Source organism: Pleuronectes platessa, chromosome 17, assembly GCF_947347685.1.
Source record: "Pleuronectes platessa chromosome 17, fPlePla1.1, whole genome shotgun sequence".
In the NCBI taxonomy this organism is placed as follows: Eukaryota; Metazoa; Chordata; class Actinopteri; order Pleuronectiformes; family Pleuronectidae; genus Pleuronectes; species Pleuronectes platessa.
The window spans coordinates 8,426,807-8,453,163 of NC_070642.1; the positions used below are offsets into that span (position 1 = coordinate 8,426,807).

General features: G+C 42.8%; 1 protein-coding gene across 1 annotated transcript in view; it reads right to left on the bottom strand.

The window, feature by feature from the left end:
* Window positions 1–26,357, bottom strand: part of LOC128460631 (neurexin-3b) — a 183,415-nt gene that overhangs the window by 146,164 nt on the left and 10,894 nt on the right. The window contains exons 2-3 of the mRNA XM_053445874.1: window positions 24,443–24,881; window positions 21,067–21,450 (exon numbers count right to left, since the gene is read on the bottom strand). Coding sequence (XP_053301849.1) covers window positions 21,067–21,450; window positions 24,443–24,881 — 823 coding nt within the window. The remainder of the gene's footprint in view (window positions 1–21,066; window positions 21,451–24,442; window positions 24,882–26,357) is intronic.

Consider the following 26,357-nt stretch of genomic DNA (forward strand, 5'->3'; position numbering starts at 1 on the left):
AATCAAGCAAATTGGGCCTGATTTGCAGCTTTACCTGGTTTGAACTGTTTATGGTTGAGAAATAGCCTCAAGAATTAGTTTAACAGTATGCTGCACTGTTCCGCCATCAACTGTGCTGGTGCTTTTAAAGTAAGCCACATGAATAATAGCAGCCTATTTCAGAGGGCTGTTTTGCTGCACATCATCCTTTTGGGGGGGCAAAGTGGTCCCAATCATGTCTGACTGTCATTGATCACTCTCAGCAGGGATCGGCTGTGTCATAGTCAAATGGATTTTTTTCTTGTGTTAGAAAGGAGAGGGGCTTTTTGGGTTGACTTCAGTTCGACGTATTTGATTCGCACCGCGTGACACTCGGCTTTGAGGGGCTGTAAACCAAAACAGACAGAGGGCTTGGTTTATTCTGAGCACAACAAACCACAGTCTATTTAGAACAACTGAGGGTTGGGGCAGATACTTCTCCTAAAAATGTCATGATTGATGGGACAGAATCTATTCCCTGCTTCACACAGTACTTCTCGCTGTGTCAAATGTGCAGTATTTCTGCCCAAGTAATGAGGCGAGTAGTCCGATAACAACAATAAAACTCAACAACAACCAGAGTAAGAGACAAAAGTTCGAAATGTCAACATCTTGCCAGTCTTTGGACACCAACAATATTAATTTATTGATGCAACAATAAGCTAAAATAAGCTTATTTTGTCAAAGAAAGCAAACCCAAACTGTTTTTTATAACTTCTCATCCAATGTAGCTGGTGAGTAGATCCCAGTAACTAACTTTGTAGTTACAATGCTATTATTACCAACAGCAGGGAGGGAAACAACTACAAAATGAGTGTAGAATGGCACTCAGTGAATTGTATACCTCTGCCAAGAGTCCCCTTAAATTTAATTAAACCATATACAAATTACACACTAAATACATGGAAAGATATCAGTTCCCTAAATGTACCAGTTTTTTCCCTCTTTGAGTTATATTAATTATTCCCTGGGAAATCTGGGATATGTAAAAAAAATCTCACAATGTTAAAGAAAGTGATTAAAATATCAAAATGCTATTGATTCTTTCCAGGCCCATGTCCCATCCTTTCATCAAGTTTCATGGAAATGTGATCAGTCGTTTTTGCATAATTCCATTAACAATCAAACAATCATCAAACAAACCAGTGCACCTTGGTATAGAGGTTGTAAACTCATGTTGTATGAAGTCTAAATCTCCCTTTAAGTTAGAATAGAAGGTATCACGGTATCTCAGACCTCATAGTCGTACTCACAGTATTGTGCAAAGCTTCACAAGTCAGAGGTGTAAAGACGTGGAAGCAGCTGAGCCGCTGAGCCAGACATCACTTCACACTGGTGGAATATTAAAGATCAATCTCTGGAAATGGAGAAGACTGCTGCTGTGATTATAGCCATTCATAGCTAATGTAAAGCTGATAATGGGCCTCGGCAAGATACTGCACGAGATTGCACTCCATGTAAGTGCCTTTACAATTGTATGGATGCAACATTACATCAATGAAACACACACATATGGACACACACCTAGTGGCATGTCAAGCAGCCGCGGCAACTTGATATTTCTTAAATGAGAGATCAGCAGCAGTGAGGATGTCGTTTCAGAAGGTAATTACGCTGCTTCTTGTCAGTCTCTGCGTTTGAGTGCACGTGTGTATTTGTGTGTTTTTCGAGCAAGCGCCGCACTTTACATAATTAGTAGTCCAATTGAAGCAGAAGATGGAGGAGGAGGGAAGCTATTAAGGGAGAAGCTTCACAAATGTTTAGGCGATAAAAAGGGGGAGTAGACCAGTGAAAGCTATTTGACTGCACACACACATACACACACACACGCGCTCTGTAGTTCTGTTCAAACTCTGAAATCAGTTTTCTCTCTCTCCATTTTTCCTCTCTCAGTGCTCCCATTATTTACTTGCCTTGGCTGTGCTGAGCAGGATTATCTAATCTCTTTTTCCCCCTAACAGAGTGACAAGTCTTTGTTTTGATAAACAAACCAACAAGGGCCTTGACTGTCATTGTGGTGTTTTGTGTGAATGCCTGTCAGCCACACACAAACGCACGCACGTACACACTGCTGTCAGCCTTTAAAGTTCAAAAATCATATCCTCATCCTGACAGCAAGGATAAGGACATAGATAAAGACTCTTACAAGTTCGAAGTGTGCCTCTCCTTTTTTGTATATATATCTATATATGGGTATACACATAATGGCAGTAGCAAATGCCCTCAATCAAAGAGGCTATTGGCTGTGTACATTATACGCAGTAAGCCTCAGCATGCGATACACACTGGAGATACATGCATGCACACACATGCTCACTCAAAAATATATCCCACAAATCACACTGTACTGTATCTATATTCCAGTTAAACCATCCAAACTACTTGAAGATGGATGTGAGGTCTATGCTTCAACCCATTATCCAAAAATGAAGCTAAAATATCCTGGATATCAACGCTGCCATCTTGTGCTCGAGCAAGAGACAAAGCCGTAACAATTGGGGGAGCCGAAGTGTCAACTTCCTGTTAATACATGCACTCGACCAATCGTGAGTCAGTCTCAGCTATCAATCATGACATTTTATAATGTCATTAAAACTGACGTGTGATTAGATTTACCTAAAAGGACATAAAACCTCTTTGGGAAAAACTGCCATTAACATGTACACTGACTTTTTAGCTTTATCAATGTCCCATCCACTAACATGCAGGAGGAGGGGTTTTATATATTAAGATATATTACAGAAAGCCACCAGGGGGCGAAAGGGACTCTCATGCTTCACTTTTGGGGGGCTGTCTTGTTTAGTGAACACAGAAACATTAGCATTGACACCAGTATCCACAGACATGTGGTTTACTAACAAGGTCAAACACCACATATGTTTAATCTCCTCTTCTCGCTTTATTGCTCCTGTTCCAACTCAACCCAGATTCAAGAACTGGTGCGAAGCACTTTGAAGAATGACCTCCCCCGCAGACAGTGGAACTCAAGAGGAGGTCAGTGTGTTCACAGGGATTACCAGATATTCTGCCGTGCTCAATAAGCGGGCTGAGATGAATTCATCAGGACATCAAAAATCACGAGGGGAGGTGTGGCGTCAGTAGGAAACAGTAAGCGGTTTTGTGCATAAGACATATTGAATGGGCTTTACACGCGGATAAGGTAAATCCCTAGAGCTTTATCAACATGTGACAGATACAATCGGTTGCCGAAACAAGCCCCTGCACATTCAATTTGAGGACGATTTTGTAATGGACATCATACTATACTATCGAATCTTGGTGTATTCTAGGCCAGGAACTGCATCATTCCCACGGTGTTGTTGGCTTAACCCCACCGCTGGTGAAAGTCATAGAACAGCATTTCGCGACAGGCGCTCCACGAGCTTACGCTACCTTCAAATGGATTACTCAAAGCCAAGCTGCTGGATTTGACCCGACGGATGTTGAAGTTTTAATAAGTGACAGTTTGTGATGATTTATGGGTGTAATGCTCCTGCTTAGCGGGGAGCTACACACACGGACACACATGGGTCACTGTGTGCGAAAATAAACACACACCTACACAACAATTTGCAAACTATAAATAGCCGCACATTAACCTTAACCGGTGGTGTAAACAGACTCAGAGGTGAAAAAATAAAAGGGTGACACCTCTGCAGTGCAGTTACCTTTAGTGCTGGATTTATGTGAAGGTTTAGAGCACCCAGAGCACCACTTGAGCCAACTAGAAGGTCACATGTGTCAAACAAAAGGGCACTATGGAGGCAAACGGCCGCCTGGCCAGAGACTCACTTAGGCCAGAAAGCATAATTCAGGGCACAGCCAGGTGGTGACTCGAGGGCAACGGTTTCCCATCAGAACAGGGGAGGGATTTTTTTTCCTGTCAAGGGCGATTTCAATTTTTCTAACATCGTTCATTGTAAAGTATTGCGTTTCTGGTGCGGACAATGGAACTGTTTCTCTTTAGTCTGTCTGATGTCAGATGGTAGTGATGATGACGATGTTGATGATGATGCTGATAATGATGCATTTTGCAGCTGGTCTATGCCAAAACAACCTGCTTAAACAAATTACCTTTGGTAGTCCCACAAGTGGGTTGCATAGGCAGTGATTCATCCCTTAGATCAAACTTGTGTTACGTCTGTTGATTCATCTCATTTCAGAGCAAACAACTTCAAATGTCTCAGTGAAATGAACTACGGCAGTTATTCATGATAAACTGTCACTTTGGAACAATGTTACTTTGAAACAAAGTTGCTTTGGAACAAAGTTACTTCGTCACGTGCAAGCAGCCCTGCAACAGCCACAATAAAGTTTTCCTTCTGAAAAAAGGTTCCAGCTTCTTAGCCATAGACTTGTGCATCACAAAACTCACTCCATAACATTTACACCGCCTTAATCTTGTGAAAGCTACTTGTTGGTAACACAGAACTCCACCAAAGTGAATTTGTGCTTGTAAATCCCTGAGCTATACTGATGATTGAGTTTAGCCTTTCTCGTCAATGTGACCACATCCCTTAAACTAGGCATACTGGGTTGTCTTTACTTCAACAAAAAATGCAACATTACACATCTCTTTTTATTTTCTTGACAGTCACCATAAAGATGTGTTAACCCTAACCTTGTATGTGTTGCACTCATCCTGATCATGAAATTACAGCCATAAAGCCATAAAATCCCCAAACTAACATGATAAAAAAAATTCAGATTTCTGAGCCACTTTTGCTATATTTATCTATGATTGGGCCAAAGAGTCCCATGGGGTATAGGCCTAAAGGCCTTAGAAAATGGTGTAATACAACACTTCAGTTCGGAGAGCAGTGGCTTTTCCTTCAGACTTTTTTGTTAAGAGCTGATGACTGCAAACTTTATGAAAATAGCATATGCTTTCTGCAACTTCTTGAGCCCCTGGGATTTCCCCCCGGGAGAATTTGTAGATAAAGTAGGTTTGATTTATGGTTTTGCCCTTGCTGAGTTTTTCACAACTTGACCGTGCATTCTGTTGTTGCATCTGCTAATGGCTGATAAATACATATCAGTAAATACATGTAATGTTAGTGTTTAGTAATGTGTTTATTTCAGAATAAGGAAAAAGAAGTACTACGGTACAAGCCCTGAGATTGTGGGCAAGGTGAGTGACTGTGTGTTTAAGGCCAGTACATTCACTACTGTCTGAATCTGTAAAACTAACAGTATTTGAGAGGTTTAAAAGTTACTGCATCTAGATTAGGAAATAGTGTGGGAGAGGATCAGTCAGTTTCCCTGTTGTTTTTCTTTTCATCTAGCTTTTCTAAATATCAAGGAACCTGACTCGTAACTTTGATCTGCCTCATGTGCAGCAGCGTGTTTGACAAATGCAATACGTTCAAACTGCTGTAAAACTCCCCCACATCTGGTATCCTGAGCAGGGCCTCCTGCAGATGAAATGTACAGCCGCGACAATTATAGTACTCCATAGGGAAAAGAAGACTCCTGTTATTCCCTGATGCTCAACCGGATACAATGCGTGTGCACCAGAATACGTTTCGCCTCGGCAAATGTAATCTCGCTAACTTTCAACAAAGCCAGCACTGGACACATCACACCCTGGACACATCACTACAAAGAAAAGACTCTAATACACAAACAATCATGCAGTGCGTACACACAGCCAGTGAACCACAGCTCCATCGGGGGGCAGCAAAGTCAAAGACAGCCTGCTGCTGCTCTCAATTGCACTTCTCATTGAGTTGTGGGGAGATGAACCGGGTGGAGATGAGACGGAAGCAAGAGCAGGAAAGAGGGAGGAAGGTGAGAAAAAAAAGAAGGGAAATGGGAAAATAATCCCAAGGAAGCGATTGACTACGAAGAAATACAAGGAGATGAATTTATAAAACTGCAACTTAGGATGGACCTATGAGAAAAGCAAAGACAATCAAGCGGACTGACATGTGGTAGACGTAGTCCTTGATAATCATGTTGCAAAACAAATAAATCAAGTTACCAGAGTGTCTCTCGAGGCATTAAGACACAAGTGTGTAAAAATGCTAATTCATGCCTCTTTTACAAAACATACATTCATGAATATTTATTTTAACCCCGGGAGGGTGAGGTGCTATATCCAGGAAAGTAGTATATAGTCATTTTACCCCCGTTTTTTAAATCGTAAAATTCAGTTAGTCTCACTGGGAAACCTCCTTCTGCTGCCATGAGAGCTTTGGAGACTTGTCAATTTCTCAGATGGCCGAGCACTGAAGGCTTGATTTCCTCTGTGTGTGTGTGTGTGTGTTCTCTCTCTCTCTCTCTCTCTCTCTCTCTCTCTCTCTCTATCTTTCTCTTGCTTGTGTGTATGAGAGAGAGAGAGAGACAGAGAGACCACATAGAAGGAAGGGGACAGCGTGTGAGTGTCCGTTTGACAGCAAGAGACGAAAAAAGACGAAGACTGAAATGAGACACAAGACAGAAAGCAGGGAAAGATGGATGCAGCACGCTCCTATGCGTCTTCCCTATTCAGCTTAGTGGGCCACAATGAGAGTCAGGGTTTACATAACCCAGCACAGCTCCTAAGCACGCATTTAATTACAAATGGGGATTAGGGAGCAAAAGCATAATGTTCCAAGCAGCGAAAAAACAGAAACAAACAGATCGTTTTTAAAGTGCAGGAAGATCTGTTCGTCTCCTGCGTGAATGTTGTCACACAAATCTCTCCACTTCTCTGGCATTTTCAACAATTCAGTCCGCTAGTCTCTCTTGCTCTACATTTCCATCCATCTACCGCTACCCCAGACTTTACTTGTTTCTTTCCATTTCCGCTATGTGAATCGGAAGGGCCCAGTTACGTCAGGCACCACTGGCATAGTGTCCCAGCACAGGAGGACGGCTGTCAGCTCGCCACGAGTCTGTCCTGCGGCGCCGGAGGCAGGACACACCGACTTTAATGGGAGGCAACTCAGATCTCCTCAGCAGGGGAGCAGAGGACATGTTCTGCACGTGTTCAGAAAAAAAAATGACCACAGCTGCCATCCAGGAGAATTAGAACTCGATCGACGTGACCTCCAATCAATTAGGGACAATCGCTCTGCAGAACCATCATCTCAGCAAATGGGAGGAGAAAATTGAAGCGAAACTAGCATTTCAATTCAATGAAGGTTCAACAACAAGAGGAGCAAAGCTGGGGCCAGTTTTTTCATTGATGGGACTGGGAAATATTACCTTTTTTTTAAAATACAGGACTGAGCATTTTCTACAAACAGCTTCAAATGGAGTTAGGTTTATGAAGCATGATTCACACACATATGCGAGCAAACTCACTCTCGACACTTCCGCTTTGATTTGTATATATGCTGCTGTGTATCATAAGATTGACAATACAAAAAGAAATAAAAAAGGGAAATTTCAGTCATGTAGGAAATGTGTCAAAATGGAACGACAGATAATACACTAATGATAATGATAATTCAGGCCCTTCAATTTGCTCCTTTGAAAACGAAAATTTTCTTTTCAAACATGAGGCAGAATCCACGGGAAGAAAGGTTTTTTGACAGATATAGGCTTTGAGCTTTGACATGAACATATTGTTTCCTGTGGCTCAGCCTGCACCTTGACACGTTCACTCCAAACTTAGTCAAACAGGCTCTGGCATCGCTGCGAGTCCTGACACCATTCAAGAGGTAAGGATTTAAAGATGAAAATATATTATTTATTTGAATGCTCCTATAAGGAAACACACTGCATTTATCATTCAGCTTGATTGATATATATATATGTATGTCGACATATGCTTGTGTATTTCTTTCCTGGAGGTATGTGTCTGTCAATCACGCTGCATGCTTGTTAGCTGCATCTGCAAATATTCCAGCTTTCAGGAAGAATTGGTCACTAACAGCGCCAGACGGATCATCATCACTGTAAAGCGAATGTGATATTGTAGCATTAGTTGTAATGGGCAGCTGCAGGTGTAGCCGCCGCTGATGCTTCAAATCTACCACCTGCAGTGCACCACAGAGGCATCATGTGCTAAATGATGCGAATCAGTTACCACATCCAGCGCCAGTGAGCCTGTACTGTAACACTATGTGTGTCAAAATCTCTGACTATAGATTTAAAGCTAAAAAAAACATTGAAGAAAGTTTGACATGATTTAGGAATTATTTTGGAGGGATTTAATCTACCAGAAAAAAAACGTAAAAGTGATGTGTATAAAAGCCTGGATAAAATGATACTTAAAACCACTGTCAAGGCCTGGGTGGGAAATCTATACATCACACGCTCCGAAGTCCAACATCCAGCTTTTAAAAGCCTAATGGCTTCACTATTCTTCTCCAGCTAATTTGTTGCCCCTCATCTGTCTCCAGCCGTCCCCTTCTATAACAGTCCTTCCTTTTGTGTTTTCAACCTCATTCGCCTGTCTTCCATTTTCCTCGTCTTCGCTGTCCTCCATTTTACACCCTTCCCCCATTTGTCCTGTGTATGTATGGGAGCGCCGGCCTGTTAGTCAGGGCAGACCTTGAAGTGTCATTTTCTCTGTACGCGGAGATAAATGTCCCGGCAAAGGTGCTTATCACCCCGTTAACTTGGAGAAGTGGGGCTGTGGGAAAAGGCGAGGGCAAGGCAAAGGCGTTGGTTTAAAGGGGAGTTACAGAACTGTGGGCTGGGAGAGAAATGGAGGGATGTTTATGCTATTAAATAATTTTGAAACAAATGAAGACAACCCACAACAAGAGACACAATACAAATCAGTTGTTTTCTCCAAATTAACATGATAATGTGCGAGAAAGATGAATATATATATTCACTCTATTTGACAAAACTATGAGCGGCTAAAAATGATGTCATCCATCCATCTGCCCATTATCTGCTTAACCTTATGTGGGTCGAGTGGGGGGGAGGCTGGAGGCTATCCAAGATGACATTGGGCGGCGAGAGGCAGAGAACTGGACAGATCAAAGATGTAGCACGGGGTCAACATACAGACAAACAACCCGTCACTCTCACTAACACCGCACAGGTTTGAGTCTCCAATCGACCTAATTCCCCGATGTTGTTGTCTTTGGACGGTGGGAGGGAGCCACAGTTCCTGGAGAGAACCCACACGGGAGAACGTTCAAACTCCACAAAGAAAGATTCAAGAAACCAGGAGCCTACTTGATCCCGTGGCCCAGTGCTAAACACTGCACGAAACGATTCTAAAGGCTTCTCCAGCCTTTCTTCTCCACTTCATGATAACAGTGGACAAGTGTCTGGAAGGTTCCTGTTGTATATCTCATTCTATCACACTCAGCGATAACGGCTTCCTCCAAATGCCAACAGCTCGTCAGGGAAGGAATGGAAAATGTGCTGAGAGGAGAGCGGCTGCACAGAGCTCATTCACATCAGCATCCTCCAATCAAACCAGATCATCAACCACAAAAAATAACAAGCAAAAACAAATAAGCTCAAAGACAAATGCTCAATGATTAAACAATTATAAAAGTTTTTTGAAGGAAAACATAATGACAGGTAGACAACACAGTTTAAATAAATGTTGAAGGGCCATTTCACTGATTGTTACCCATTTGGCTCAGTTTAGTTAGGGTTATCCTTTTGTGGATTAAATAAAACCTCAATTGCCAATTAGTGTAGTTAATAGTAAAGAGTACAACACACTTTTCTTAAGGAGCTATTTGAAACAGATGGAAGTGAGAGGTTTGTGCCTGATTAAAGCACAAACCTGTGAGCGGACAAATATTGATTTGCATGACATTAGCCAGTAGCGCTGAATGTGCGTCAGGCTCCCTGTGGCAGAGTTGACTTGCAGCATCCTCTCCCCTGAGAGCAGGATGAGTCATCAAAACAGTCGTCAAACTGTTGAAACTATGTCACAGGAAGAGAAAGGAAAAGGCATCTCAATGTAAAAATACTATGATTTAGTTATTTCGGCATATAGTTGATTTGTTGTTTGAGATAAATGATCAGTGAACACAGGGACACGGGATTAAAACTGGGAAGGTGTATTTCTCATTTCATAAAGCCCTCAACAATGTTTGAGGCAGATAAAATGAAAACAAGACAAAAGACCATGAGAAAAGTGAAAAAATAATAAAACAGATAAGATCAAATAAATGGGAAGAGTCAGTACAAGCCACCATTTCCAATCTCTCCCAACAGAGGCTAAAGGCCGAGTCTGTCTAAGTTAGAGACAGACTCTCTCTCTAAGAGTCTGTCTTTAGCCTATAGTTTGGAGACTCTAATAGCAAAACCCTGCTGTGACCTGAGTGTAACCAGCAGGGATCCATCTGCAGATCGAGAGGGCACACACCAGGTCAATAAATCTGAGATGTATTTAGGAGCGGGGCCATTTAGAGCCTTAAAAGATAGCAATAACATTTGAAAATCAATAGGAATCTAACAGGGAGCCGGAGTAGGGAGGCGAGTACCCGGGTGATGTAGTCGTGCAACAAGACGAGCGGCAGCAGCGTTTTGCACAAAATGGAGACGGTGGCGGGAGCCGACTGAGAAGCCCAGAGGACGTAATAAGCATGTACAGCAGAGCGTGGTAATCAGCAGCCGTTAACATTCTTGACTCGGTCATCAAATACGAGGTTAGTGTCAAATATTACTCGTGGAGTTCTAGCAGCCTATTATCCAGCAGAGCGAGGGGATCAGCAGCAACAGAGCAGGTGGAATTAGGGAGAGCTAACGGCATGACCTCACACAGATGACCTCATTTGTTACATCATGAAAACTGCTCACAATCTCCAGGAATACCGAACGTGGGGATAACAAACCTCACACAGCAAAGCTAAAATATGATAATTACATTCAAAGCCCCATAAAACAGAGGTTAGATTGAAGTAAGTGAATGTGTAACTATGGTTCATATTTTGACAGGTTGTTTGTGTGTGAAAATTAAATATACAGTTTATACTTAATATATGTGTATGTAAGTGTAAACAGATTTTTAAACAGTGGATTGACAGGGTATTGTTATGAAGAGGATATGATGGTTTTGCAATAAATGAGATCTATGTACAGCAAAAGAAAACATGTACACAGGTCTAGTTTGATATGCGCTCAAAATCCTACACGGTGGTAATTGGTACCTGACCGTAAGAAATATTTCACTCAAAGGCAGCCTGCCAATTACCAAAGGGCTATTAAAGGAATCAGGGATTAAGGGAGACTTGGAGTTTTTTTTCCCCTCCGCTCCCTCAGTCTGTGGGTGGGATGGACATTTAGACAAGCACTTGAATCACGCCACTCTAACACAGTCGGAGCGTTTACCATATCTGAGCAACTGACCCCATCTGAATACAAATGGGTTTGGAAAATGATTAATACTTTATTCAGAGAGAGAAGCCAACATGTCTGCCCTTGTTTGGAGGATGCCCCAATTACTTTCTGACGATTTTAGGAAGAGACTGACCACTGAAGCCAAAGCAAAAAAGTCAACGTTGGAGGTGCACAGAATATTGCAGCCAACAAAGGAATCCTGATCACCCTGTCTTCAAATGCATCATCACAATGTGGTGAAGTTACGCGGTTATCCAAACAACAATAAGTGCATTCACTATAAGTAAGTGCCATTTAAGTGCTACTAAAGTGTTAGTTTCAAAAAGTTGTTAGTATATATAAGATGTATCTTTTTTTTCTTTTTTTTTTTATACATGGAGACATAAACTCTAGAGGATGTCGGTAAATTGAGTCCGGACTTTCTCCAGAGTTTGTCTCTCACAACAACAATCTCAAGAGTGTTAGGGTGAGAGGTGGTGCAGCAGACAGAGGCAGGACATAGTGTTATAATTCAATTGTTTTTCCTGACGTTCCAATGACCAGAAGCTCTCTTGACATCTTCTACGGTGTGTTCTACCTGTGTTACACCGATTTTTCTTCCACAGATATTTGGATTCGTTTTTAAAACTTGTTTGCGTCTATTCCATTTTGGAAACGTCATTAACATTCACTCGCCTGTTTTCTCGCATTGGGCTCATTCGGATATTCTGTGTTCTCAGATACAGCCCCTGTAATCAGTGCGCGTCTGAAAGTTATGCGATTCCCACTTTCAAATGTATAATTACATCCCTTGTATCATATGCAGTATAGGAAAACTGCCACAGACGATAATTGGAAAGTCGTCTGCAAAATAAAGCATTTAATTGAAAAAAGTAAACCCTTTCTCCAGCTCTTCAGGCACAACCTTTAAAGTACAGCAGGATAATATTAATACAGAGACTCTTTGTAAGAAGGTGACAAGCATCAACGTCATTGAATCTCTGTTCTGCAGTTGCTACCTATGATTAAACTGTGAAAGCCGTGCGACAGCCTATTATTTCACTGCCACTGGAAATGAGCATCGGGCAAAATGAGCAGGTAATTGCATGGTGTGTGTGCTGGGGAGTTCCTATTCTTAAGAGAACCCACGTGACTGATGCGATTAGGACGTCTATGAATTTAGGCAGAAACGCAATGATATGCTAAACACTACTCTAAATGCTAACAAGAGGAGCCCGAACAATTACAAATCCCAAATTCTCATGATTCAATGTGACTTAAAATCAAATTGAATATAATAATTGAATGAATTAAACAACAGTGTCAATGAGTGTTGTAGTTTTAACAGTGTATCGCCTGCAGCACAAATATTAAGGAAGAGGAAGCCGGCGTCATAATGAGTGATGTCACCACTGATCTGCATTGGCCACACTTCCAGCCGTCAGCTCAGGCCCGGAAGCCATCACTGTTCCCCTGTACTGACAGTAGTGAAAACACAGGCACTTACTGTATGTGGGCGGTGGCGTCTTGTCAGGGAAAATACAATATGCACTAGACACAATCCGATCTGTCTCCAGTGGATTGGTGTGTGTGTGTGTGTGTGTGTGTGTGTGTGTGTGTGTGTTTGTGTGTGTGTGTGTCTGGCGTGCACGTGCAGATGCAGCAGGCGGACAGACAGGGGAGAGTCTCAGTGGGACGGCTCGGCGCATGGGCTGGCACACCGTGAGACAAACACACTTCATTGCAGGCCTATTTACCTGATTAACTGAGCTACTTCCTCAACTGCCCCGGCTTCCTGAAAACTACACTGTCACACCCGCACAAACAGACCCACACACACTTTCTCCAAACACGAAGGTTCGACCGCCGTCTGTCCGTCTGACGAGCTCGCAGAGTCCCTGGATGACATTCAATACACTCCTGTAGTCTTGAATTAATGTAAGCTCTCACCAGTCCGACTCCAATAAAACCGGAGTAATCTGCTTTACTCGAGTTTTCCTGGCAGGGGACCCACATTGGGGGTAACCCTTTCTTGTAAAGGACTGTCACAATCAAAAACGGAACAGGGCCTCCGGCTGGCTCCCGAAGACAAAGGAGAGAGGAGAAATCCCAGCGAGGAACATTATCGTTACAGCGGCGTAATGATTTCCTTTCTCTATACTTTCCGTGGATCTGACCTCCGGCTATTTGAGGAGTAAATCATTTGGCAGCATCAATTTTTAAAGTACTACACCAAAGTGCAGCCGGTCGCCACTTAGACACATGGAGCTCAGCGTAAGTTCAGTAAGGAAGACTTAAAACCCCACTCAGATCAGCTGACTGCGGGCGGTCCTAAATATCGGGAATGCCCATGGGAGGGCTTAACCTGTATGCTGTCAGCTGATCGTAGGTGTTCCCAATCTAATCAGGCCCGCGCTGTTTCGTTCAGCCAGTCACACAGCAGCTGTCTAACTTTAAAAATCCCTTCTCTTCTCTTCCTCAGCAGTGTCAATGCAGTGACTCGCACAACCCCTCCTCCACCCCAATCTCCTCCAGTCCTGAGAAGAACATTCATCACCTCTTCCGGATCCCGATGACAACCGATCACGGACTAAGGTGGCAGCTGACTGCCTGACAACAGACTGTTACTCGTGGCATCCATTGCACTTCTGTCCATCCTGGAAGAGGGATCCCTCGCATGCGGCTCTTCCTGAGGTTTCTACGTTTTTCCCTCAAGAAGGTTTTTTTTTGTAGTTTTTCCTCACTCTTGTGAGGGTTAAGGACAGAGGATGTCTCACTTAGGAAGTCCAATAAGACAATGCTCATACATGGACCATCTTAACAAACGATTGACCAATGAACCACCACCAGTGTCTAGACCCCGGGGGGTATTCCTGTAAGACGTTCTGCTCCACCCCCTTCTAATCCTGATGACATCACACAGGGGTCTAAAATGCCAAAGACTATAAATATTCGCATTCTCTGTGCACTGTAAAAAATAAACTCGTTAAAGTAAAAACCAAGTCTCTCCTGATTGAAATGCAGATGAAGCAAGTCACACAAAAAGCCTGTTCACACTTGAGGAAATGGACCATAAGAAGACAACAAAAACAGGTTGCAGAAACTCAATAAATAACGCATCACTTCCACAGGCACCATGGTTCTAACGGCAGCAGTGTGCCCGGTGTTGTATTTTAAGCAAGTGGCTCCTCTTTCCTCCTCGCCATGTGTGCCTGTCGGTGCCGCACCGAGCCAAGCTGCCCGATTTGAATGCAGATCACAGACAGATGGGTTTTTGGCAGGGCCACGCTTCCAGTCACAACCCAGGCGAGAGGGGTCTATCAGGGCCAGGGCCTCGGTATCACACTACAGCATGGAGCGATGACACTCTCTGGCTGGTACACACACACACACACAAGCATGGGCGGTAGTAAAAAAGGCATTCCTAATCATGTGGATGGATGCAGACGTATCCGGAGCACAGACATAGACACATATGGTGTCACAGAAACCGCCAATGATGATATGCATTGCTTTTAACACATCATATTCAGTATGTTAAGATATTCATATCACACACACACACACAGCCACACACACAGCCACACGCAGACACACACATTGCCTGGCTCCCATACTGACACTACATCTGTTTCTGTGATACCGCGGAAGACCTCTGATCACAGGTGCTGTCATGTCTCACGGGCTGAGTTAAAGGAGACGAGCCAAACAGAGTGAGCCCGGGTGTGTGCACGTGTGTGCGTGTGTGTGTCTGTGTGAGAGAGAAGTGGGTTGGGGGAAAAACAGAAAATCACAGAGAGCAAAAGAGAGGGAAGGATTTGAAGACAGAAAATGAAAAAGAGATGTAGTGAAAAAGAAAAACATGAGGTAATAGATAGAAATGATCAATATACTATAACAGAGGACAGTCAGGAGCGCTTGTGTGTCTTAGTTATCGCCTGCTACGATCTTCTGCTCCTCAAACAGACTCAAATATCTGTGAGTTTACATTTTCAGAGGTAAACAGAGAATGAAATCTGCGAGCTTTGTATTCCCCAGTGGAGGAGAAGAACATACACGGAGCAATGTGCTCTGTTTAATACAAATACGGGGAGATTATCTTGAGACTTTCATTTCTGGTGATTCCATTATTTGGAGTTCCAAAATGATCAGCAGTGCAAAATGTGCTGAAACCACATCCCCGAGTTTTACACGTCATCGTTTATTGGGAGTAACTTGAATGCCTTTGGAATACATATAGAACAAACACATATATTTAATACTGAATAAAATGGAGGAGGATTTAAACAGGTTAGGCACAATCTGATGATCAATATATATATAGGGCAATATTAGAGCAGTGCTTATTTCTATTTCATTAGGAGGATGTGGTTTATCATTTATTCTAGAGAGTAAGGGTAAAGCGAAAATAAGGTAATAACATTTCATTTATTTATATATTTAGGCACAATTTTTACATATAAACAGAGCAGGAGGTTCTCTGCACAGTCCGTAGGAATCCAGGAGAAGTCGATGTGAGAACAGAGCAGGGGATCCTTTATGTTTGAAAGCAGCTTCAGTTACTTATTTTTAATTTCAGAACACAAGCTGGACTATAGCTGCTAAATCTCACTGGAACTTCAACGCTCACTCTAATAAGCTCAGTGCCCTCGGTGATACAAGAACTTTCACATCAAACTTTGAGGGTTCACCAGAGTTGCCCATCACATGCCACATTATTTTTCTACAGTTACAGCCACAGTTCAGACATCTCTTTGGCACACCAGCAGTGAAAGAACTCAACAGAAACTTCAGAGCAAGAAATCAAACTTTCTCCTGGCTTCCCTCAAGGAGAAATGTGGCTCAGAGGAGCCAAGAAGTGAAGTTGAATGGATTCAAATGAAGTCAGATTAAGTTATTTCTACTGTACTCTAAAAACTCAAAAAATCCAACCGCCTGCATTCTGCTTTTGCTGTAGTATCACTTTTAAGTATTAGTAGGAGTTCACACCAGGAGTCTAGATGCAAAAAAGAATAGTTGGTCAAACTTATTAAAAGAGAAACTTACATACATTTACCATATTGACTTTGGTTTTTGCTGATGTAAGAGGTCTTTGGCTTCAGGAGTTTATAAATGAAAATACTAATGCAGTGTGACAAATACTTCCTGTGCCTGGCTCAGAAATCCATTTGAATTAAATAATATCACAAAAAAAAAGAAGTGTAAGGCTGATCTCAGCAAACTGTTTTGAACCGAATACAGACAAAAGGAGCTAATTTACATTCCGGCAGAAAGTCACCAGCAGAGGCCAATCATTGTAATGTAAATGTATAACCTTTGTTTCACACCACGGGAGAGCGCTGATCTCATCATCATCTCAACCCTTGTCTCATCATACAAGCACAATTCTGTGTTGCAGCATATAGCGGCTTTGAGATCAATAGCAACACATCTTAGTGGCTGTTTGATACAGTCGCCAGGGAGCTCCAGGAGGTGGGAGGAGAAGGAAAATCAACTTGTCTACCAGCACGACGGATACAATCCCATTCGTTCCAGAGTGTAGCAGATTTGTTTTGAAAGAAAGAAAATGCAATGTCATTTCAAACCCAACATTTCAAATCGGAGTGGTTTCCTCATCTCGAGGGGCTGATGATTTCAGAAACATTCTACTGTACACTGCGACCAAGCAGCCGCTGGAGAATGTGGAAGCTGATGAGATCAGACATTTGCCAACATCCAGACATTTTGGTCTATTTCCAGATGATGCTGTCTTCCCAGTTTCATCAGACAGCAAACTTTCCTTTATAGATAGATGCTTACGGTCAACAAAGTCAGGATGAAGCCAAGAAAGAGTGGATTGCTCAAGAAAAGATGAACTCTTATTCACAAGAGACCGTGAAGACAGTGGAAGTGACTGCGGGAACAAAGCAAGCTTTGTATTGTACCCCAGGGGGAATGTGCCCGGAGACCATCTTCACCGCGGCCGGCGCCGAAGAGGGAGCAACAATCCAAAGCTCTCAATTTATTGCCCAGTCTCAGCCAACTCTTTACCTGTGGTCACAGGCTTTGGCTAGTGACTGAAAAAGAAATAAGATCGCTGACACAAGCCTCCCGAGATGAGATTCCTCCACAGGGTGGCCCGGCCTCGCTGTGCGTGAAAATGTGAGCAGTTCAGCAAACTGTGAGGGCTTGGGTATCAAGCTGCTGCTCTATTGCACCGAGGAGCTTTGGTTGAAGTGATTGAGGTGGTTGGGGCCCGGCGACAGAGCAGACCCACAACACACCACTTCAGAGGGACTTCTGATCCCCCAGGAAGAGCTGCAGGGAATTAAAGTTGAGAAGGAAATGTAGGCAGCACCCTGACCTTTAACAGTGTCTGGAAAAGGGAGAGCACAGCTGAAGGCTGGACAGAAGGATGGAAGATAAGGCCATGTTCTTATATATCTCATATTTTACATATTATGTCTGTATTATCATCTGCAGTAAAAGTTTGAATAAAAAAAAAACCTCCATTGTAAAATGAGTGGTTGATACATATCACAATTTATGCTGATATGTTTCCTAATTCGCAGTATGGCATCTAAAACGTATGCCACAACATATATTAACTAATTAACACTTGACTTAATCTTTATCTTTGAATATAAGAAATTATGTATTAAATACACTTGCTTATTTTTTTGTCTTCAGTTTCGGCAGCGATATACTGGAGTATTTGAAATGTGCAATTATCAGGCTGTAGCTGTTGATACAATGCTTTGCAGAGTATTCAAAATACACTGTGGGGAGAGGGGACTCTCAAGAGATGGATTATAAAAAGAGGAATAAAGAAAGAGATGTTTGCTGGAATGGAAGCAGCAGGGGCTGAAATATCTATTATTTTTTTAGTAGGGTTAACTTAACATCACTAATTTATCAATGACATTGTTTGTCACGTTTGGCTCCGGCTGCCACCGCGACCCTGGGGAGGGGTAAGTGCAGTAGACGGACGGGTGGATCAGTTGTTGCTGAGTGGGAACTAACTGATGTATTTTCATTAAACCGCACATCTCTCTCACTCCGGTGTGTACCAGCAACATTTTGTTTAAAAACCTGTCATCATCGGGGACATTTTCTCAGACTTTGAAAAGCTCCTCCAGAGCCACCAGATGTTATACACCTGTTCTCACTGGCTGCCTCTGAAATGAGATGTTGTGACTTGATTTTCGGGACATTTCCTCCCCCATGTTTTCATCTCAGCCCGTCTGTGTGTTGGTTTGTTGGCTGTTTGTCAGTAAGATTACAGAGACACTACAGGACAGATCACCACAAAGAAGGATGCAGCATTGGTCAAGAAAGAACCCATTCAATTTTTGCACAGATCCGGATCAAGGGATGAAGCAAGGAATCCAGACTCCAGATCCTCAAAGAACAATTCAAGGATCTTGATTAAAGAAGAATCAGACCTTTTGGGGACTGATATGATTCGGTGCAATATGGTGCATATTCAGATAAAAATCTGGCTCTAGTAAATTTAAATGTGGTTTTATAAAGGGACAGGTGAGCCCTAGCGGAGGTATCGACTAACACAACCTCAATTTGTAGCAACATCCCTTCAAACAAGTGAGAAGAAGGATTCAAGTCCCATTTAACCCAGAAACTAAAATCCAGAGATGTGATTTCATCCTTGACAGTATTACCAACTGTATCAGATTTCACCACATCTCCTGTCTCCTTGTGCAAAGTATAATCAACTAAAGCTTTTTCCTAGAGCTCTAGAAGTGGAGGGGCCGACCCACAGTCCCGCAGGTTATCACCCAGCGGCAAAAGCACTCACCGAACGCCGAGATATGACCGATCAGAGAGTGCTGCGTGGGACGGGACGGAAGAAGAAGTGAGCAGGGACTGTGTGAAGTGTTAGGGACATGTGACTTCATGTTTTCTTTCTGTGGGTGGGAGAGCAGCAGGCTCCGTGTTTGAGTGTTTCCTCGCCGGTGCACTTCTGGCTTCACAGCTGCCTTTTTCTCCTCTTTTGTGCAAATGCAACATCGTGGGATTGCTACATAAATAGACACAACAGTCAGGCTAAGACGAGGTTAACTCCATCTGACAGCTCCGGGCTCCCAAACTCGACTCTCAGCGGAAGTTTCACAGAAGAGACCGACATGCACTTTACATTATCGAAGCATAACATTAACTTTTCTTTGTATTATTTACCAGTGTGTATTTTGAACATGAGCGCACGTGTACTACTTTCTGTCTTATTCATCTGTTTCAGAGAAAAGCTACTTCATTATTCCTTCCTAAACCTTTACTGCAGGTTGCTGAGTTAAAATTGCCACCAAATCCTTTTGATAATTGTATTGTTTTCCTATCACCATTTCCGACTGAGGCCGACATTCACAGCTATTTGTCTACAAAGTAAAAGCACAAGGTTCCTTTGGTTGCTGAAATGTTTTTTTACTGAATTGCAGATATTTTATTTTGAAAAGTTTTGAACTAATCACCTGTTTAGCAATGTTCCAATGTGCCTTTTATTTAAAAAAATAAATATCACCAGTTAAGTTAATCATTCAAACTTATAATCAAGCCACACACATGAACAGTAATAAAGAAAATTCAGTTTCATTTAATGAAAATCATTGACTTACAGATAACCCTGGTAGGATGAACGCAACGTTTTCTGACTTCACCGTGCACCATAGAGTTTATAGAAATGCTGCACACTATAAAAAGTGTCAGTATATTGGAGAACTGTTTGAGGAGAACTCAATAATGACGTAAAATAATTCTGAAGTAGCTCTGGAGCGTTAACACGGGACAAGAGAACAGCCCATTCTAAACAGGCAGGTTTAGAACAGGCACACCACTAGTTCCATAAAACAGGCAGCTTTCAATTCATGTTGATCCTTATTCTCATTTGGTTTTCTTTAATCATTAACAGCACATTATCATGTAGCCGCCCCCACACACTCACACACGCAGCTTCCTTCTCTCCTGACGCTCATTATTTCTTTACACACCTCTCAGTCTGAGTAAAGTAGTTAAAGCTCACTTGTGAACGCTGCAAATACAGTCAAATAAGAACCAAGAACCATATGAACAATAGTCACATAACACACACTGTCTCAAAGCTCGGAGATTGTCCCCCATCTCGGCTGTCTCATAAAACCTTAATGCGTCCCAGCTCTTAAAACCCAGCACAAGAAGAGCCCGTTCCACCACCACAGAAGTTCAATTTCACCTCAAAACCTTCGCAGGCAAGAGAGAGAGAGAGAGAGAGAAAGAAAAGACGTTGCTGTTCCAAAGCCACTTGGCAGAGAAATCCCATTAAATCGTTTCAGCAAAGCTTCCATAAATATTGTGAGGCAAGCGTCCCAAGTCACACTCCTGCCTGTCAGCTGAAACAGAGCACTGTCCACCCGCTCACAAAAGCTGTTGTGAGCAGGCGGTGGCTACATCCCTGCCACTTCACAACCACATCTTAGGAGAGTGGAGACGCTATTTCAGTTTTGTGAGGCTTCTTCCAATCAGAAGAAGTCTTTAAATCAGGTTTATAATCTAAACAAACCTGTTGTATACACGCACATCGATAAATAAAACAGAATTTTAACACGTAGAAAGAATTCAGCTGCTGTAGCCTCCTGAAGAAACCCTTCTGTGGTAGATGGTCTGTATTTATATAAAACTTTCCTAGTCTTGATGAACACTTTCATGCTTTACAGTTCAGCTTTACATTCACTCATTCACACATTCGGTATCTTGCCCAAGGGCACTTCAGCATCCTGACAGACGTAACACTGTGAGAAGGAAGTTAACACGACCAGCACATAGAGGGAAACGATTGTAAAGATGTCTCACCTCTCTCGCAGGTACTATCCCAGAAGCCGCTCCCGGTGCAGTCACAGACGAAGCGGTTCCAGCCCTCCTTGCACGCCCCGTTGTTCTTGCACGGGTTGCTGTCGCACTGTTTGCCTGTCACTTTGTTGCAGGAGGACCTGATGCCGGTCATATTCTGGGACTGGGCTATCTGCCGGATGTCCTTGCTGCGTCCGTCGATGAACAGGTCCCGCACGCAGCCCACGTAGCCGTAGTTGAGCATGGCGGTCCAGAGCTCGGTGGGGAGCACCAAGCCGGCCCGGTTGTCGGGGAGGCCGCCCAGATAGAGGTCGCCCTCCAGGTCCAGGATCTCGTTTTCCCCGCTGGCTGTGAAAGGGGTCCGGCGGCTGTTCACTGAGATGATGCCTGAGGGGGAGAAAAGCCCAGTATTAAATTCCATGGAAATGCTGTGTACATTTCCATTTGATCAAATCCTATCAGTTAAATAAACCACAGGAGGAGTGAGGTAATGATATTGGTTTCCTGTTGGAGTTCTAGAAATGAAGTGTCATGTTCTATTAGTGGAGTACTTCGCTCACTGACAGAGAACATTCCTCAAATAGCAGGTACTCCATTGAAACAAGTGACATCTACCTCCTTCAATTTATAGTATTTGTCCATTCCACAAAGCTGATATTCGAGACTGACTAAAATTGTATTTTCAAACTAAATGTCAAACTCAAGGCCCCATTTTTACTCATTATTGTGAAGAGTAGGTGTGAAATATGGCAGCTCGAGGTTTAGTAATTTCTTTAACAAACTACAGATCCACATATATGGAGCAGAAACGCACCGGCAGCAAAGAGGCGGACCAAAATAGCACAAGACTCCTTTGTGTGTGTTCTGAGATGAGATCTGCGTAGGTGGAGGTTTAAAATGTTTGGCAGGTAAAATTGCACCGATCACTGACTTTCTCAAGTCTTTCTTCAGGGGAACTCTATTTTGGTCTCAAGATAACAGAATGGGTGGCAGAGGGAAAAAAAAGTTTGCACCAGACAAAATAACCAGTCCGCTGCCACAAGGTCACGGTGATCACTTAGAACCAGCACAAAGAGAAAAAACATTAGCCTACATCATTTATTCCCTGGCACAATTTTTTTTCCACTAGATCCACATCTATAAATGTGTTAAAAGCAAAGGTGCAGCAACTAATTCACTCATTTAAATTCCAACAAGGTACAATTACACCACAGAAAAATAATTTTGTTGAATCTCAGCTTGTGATGCATTTTAGTTCACATATTCATCACCTGTTTCTCCAATAAATCCGAAATAAACTAAAGAAAGGACAGAATTTAATTTAATAATTTAATAATTAAGATAAAAACTAGGTTTCAAATTTAAACAAATCTAAGATCCAAACTCTGTGAGTCCCAAGCTGGTCGTTGAGTAAAGCAGTTTCAGACTTTGTTCAAATCTATGAACACAGTATGAAAACAGGTTTAATCAAAATAGATAAAATACAAATAGTTTCTTTTCAAATCCATTTGCGACTGGAATATAGCTCAGCTCTGAAATATAAATAGATGATTAAAGAAAGAAGAAGAAGTTGAACCTCTCAATCAGACCGCACCGGGTTCAAGTACGACATCATCACCTTTTACATCGAGAGCACAAATGAGTGAAATCTCACATTTTACTTATGTTAAATTCATCTCGCCGCCGTATGGAGAGATCTCGGCTCTTTGTGGACAAGAAATCCAATTCACTCGCAACTCTTATTAACATTTCACTCGAGCCAGGAGTGTGATTATGCTCGTTCTTAACCATCCCTCACTCTGCTATCCATATATCTGTCTCATTCCTCTTTTTCCCGGTGAAAATCCCACTCTCTCCTCCGCTATCGCACCCGGGCCCGCGCCGGTGATTAATCAAAGCAGCGAGCGCTGACACACGGCCAAATTGGCTGCTCCAACCTGATATATAACACGGGCTGCGGTGCCGACTAACACATCCGAGTCCTCTGGAGGATCCCACCTAATGCAGAGATTGTGTACGGTTTCGGAGCTCGGGGGCAACACAAGTTTCTTAACACTTTTTCTTTAATATAATCGTCTTCTAATGCTTTCTGGGTACCCGGCCATGCTTGGAGGTCACAGGACAAACAAATGGGGGAAATCGAGGGGGAAGCAGACGCGGTAGCTTTATCTAGAGAGAGGCAGGACTTTATCCGGGCGATAAATCATCGCGGGAATTAATATATTGAGGAGATTTACATCATTCCGTGGATGTGAAGCAGGAGAACAGGAAGGAAATAAGCCGTGACATGATTACAACTCGGATTCTTTCTGCTGCTGCAGTTCTATTGTTGCAGCTACTGTGAGGAGTCGGCAGTAGAGTAATTGCGGAAGTGTAATTTCCATAAAACGAAAAGAAATCTGTAAGTATAAATCACTTGCATCATGAATACCAATATGATAGAATAACCTTAATGATAAAGGATATGGTATTAAATGCAAGTCACAGGGAACAATGAGGTCAGATTATTTTTGTTGAATCTTGACAACAATTAGTCAATTAGTCAGTAATACAAAATTTGATAAATTACAATTATGTGCATCTATATTCGTTGGTCTTATAATTAAAACAATTCTATATTTTTGTCATTACCTCCAAAATGTAGATTCCCCATTAAAATGGATAACTGATAACACACAATACTCACAAGCCCCTTTAGAAATATTAAATTTCTCCTGACTTTATGCTCTCTTCTCTTGTAGTTGGTTATTCGCCTCGTCAACTCTCTGCCTATCAATTCTTACACCGCACGGCCAGAGGCAACATATTTCTACCTGAACCACGAGTTCAGTTCTCAGGTTAAAGTCAGTCACGAGTACGTGTTTGTGCTTGTGTGTGAGAAAGAGAGTGAGAAATGAAAAACAGTTTTCACAGCTCAGAGCTGATCACAGTACTTTAACAACTTAAACAGGCTGTGATCAGCGATGTTAACACACATCCAGTTTCTATTATTAGTCAATCTTTTTGATCTCAATTTTTTTTTTAAACAAGATTTTAATAAAAGCAGGGGCCATGAAAGGGCCACAATTTACTGGGGCCCATTATATGTCCGACCTCAATGCACAATTCCCGATTCAGTCACATTCAAGTTATTCCTTGTTTGCTGTTAGCTCAACAGATTTTACCAAGGCCGCACATCATTGGACAATTTTGAATAATGCACCCTTTTCCAAGCACATTGAGCTCTTCAAAAGATTCGTAAAAAATGTCACATTTATTGATAATAGGTAACCTTTAGGTAAATATCTGATTTCAGATGGCCCCCCATGACCCCGACCCTTGCTTCACCCCTGGCTTACAATCAGTTTGTCTCTTCCTTCCCTCTCCCCTCCCTCCTTACCTGAGCGACCATCTCTCTGGATGTCCACATGATGCCAGGCCCCGTCATTGACCTTAGCGTGTGTGGCCTTGACCTTGATGGTCCCGGAGCCCATATCCAGCAGGAGGTACAGCCCTCCGTCCAGCAGCTCCACGGCGAAGAAGTCCACCTTGTTGTTCTTCTGGCCCTTAGCGTCCCGTCGGTCCTGCGCCTTACCGTGGGTGAAGAGGATCAGCCCGTTGGGCTCAGACGTGCGGAAGTCAAAAGAGATGGAGCCCACGCGTTTGGTGTTCCACTTGGGCAAGGCCAGGTAGGAGTCGGGGGACTCGAAGTTGATGGGATCCAGGGTGGGGACGTTTTCGCACTTGAACGTAATGTCGCCTTGAAGCTTCATCTTGGGGTCAACGATGCGAGCGAGGCGGGACAGTTCCAAGCGGATATCGTTGTTCTTGTACACAACCTGAGGAAAAAATAACAGGAGTTAGGGGCTTCTTGTAAATGCAACAAATACATGACAGGCACACAAGAGTAATGATGACGATTAACCCTCAGCCTGAACTGTGTGTGCAGTTCTAGTTTTTATTCGGCTGCTCACAATATTTCACTGTAGGGGATGATTAGCCCGAGCAGTATTGATGAAAAGGATTTATTTATCTGGGAATGAATTGTACTCCATTTCAAAACTGTCATACTATTACAGCATCATTCTCTGGTAATATCACGCATTGTTGTTTCGAGGACGGCAGGATCAATAAAACTAATATCTTAAGGTGCGCGTGTGGCCCAATTTGTTTCTCAGTCATTTTCTATTTCAACTTCAATCTATCCACGGTGAAGCGGAGACTGTGGACAAATCCATGACTATATTTTCATTTTGAGGAACACCTGCCGACCGGGTGGGGAGCGATGGTGAGACTATTAGTCAAAATGTAATCTTTGTGAATTTCTGCTGCACCCCCAGAGGAGTGTCTGTGACCCTGGAGGAGTACGCCCCGATATCATCCCTATTTACCCCCCGATAAATTCAGCTCAACCATTTAATCCATGTAGAAAGCAGTCCCACCTAACAGTCCAAGACGTAAAAATACCACAGAAAAGGAGAGCAGAGTATTAGCAATTGGAATCCACCGAGGTGGAAAATTAATGTTTTTCTTTTTGTCCCCCCCCCCCCCTTTTCCTTTGTGGTGAGGAAGACGGGCCTCTTATGGTATATAGGGCAGTGTGTATGCAGGAAAAGCAACACTGTCAGAGGGAGCACAGCTGTCAGCAAACAGATTTCGCTGCTGTGGGATTACCGATAATCCTGGAAGATTTGACAGTAAATCAACACAGGTGACCCGAACGCCGAGGAGGACCGACGGGAAGCGGGGGGGGGGGGAAAGAAAAAAATAAAACTGGGGAGAGAGCGACAAGCTGGTGGGAATCAGGGAAGAGAAGAAAGAAAGACGGCGCGAGAAAAAAAATATTTCAGGAGGCAAATAGAGCGAAAAAGAGGGAGAGATGTTGATTTAATGTGCCACTGGCTTTTATATGAAAGTCATGTGTCTGTTTGCGTGTGTGTGTCTGTGTGTGTGTATGTATGTGTGTGTACATCTGTGTACACTACAAACATGGCGATGAAGCCGTCTACGTGATTAACAAACACGCTTAATCTCCTGAACATGACACACATTAAATACTTACCACACACCTTGTCGAGCACTTAATCTACTGGCAAGGCAACCACATAATAATAATGAAATGAATTTTTATTTTAAATACCAGGGTGTGTGAACAGAGAGCTACACGAGGCATGCACCCGCCTGGGGTTCAGACAACTGATCATTTCCATTATTGATAAATCGGTTTATTATTTTCACGATTAATTGTCTCCTCTGACGGTTGAAGGTGGTTTGTTTGAATATGAATATCATTCAGTCTCGGAGCCCCTTTCTGA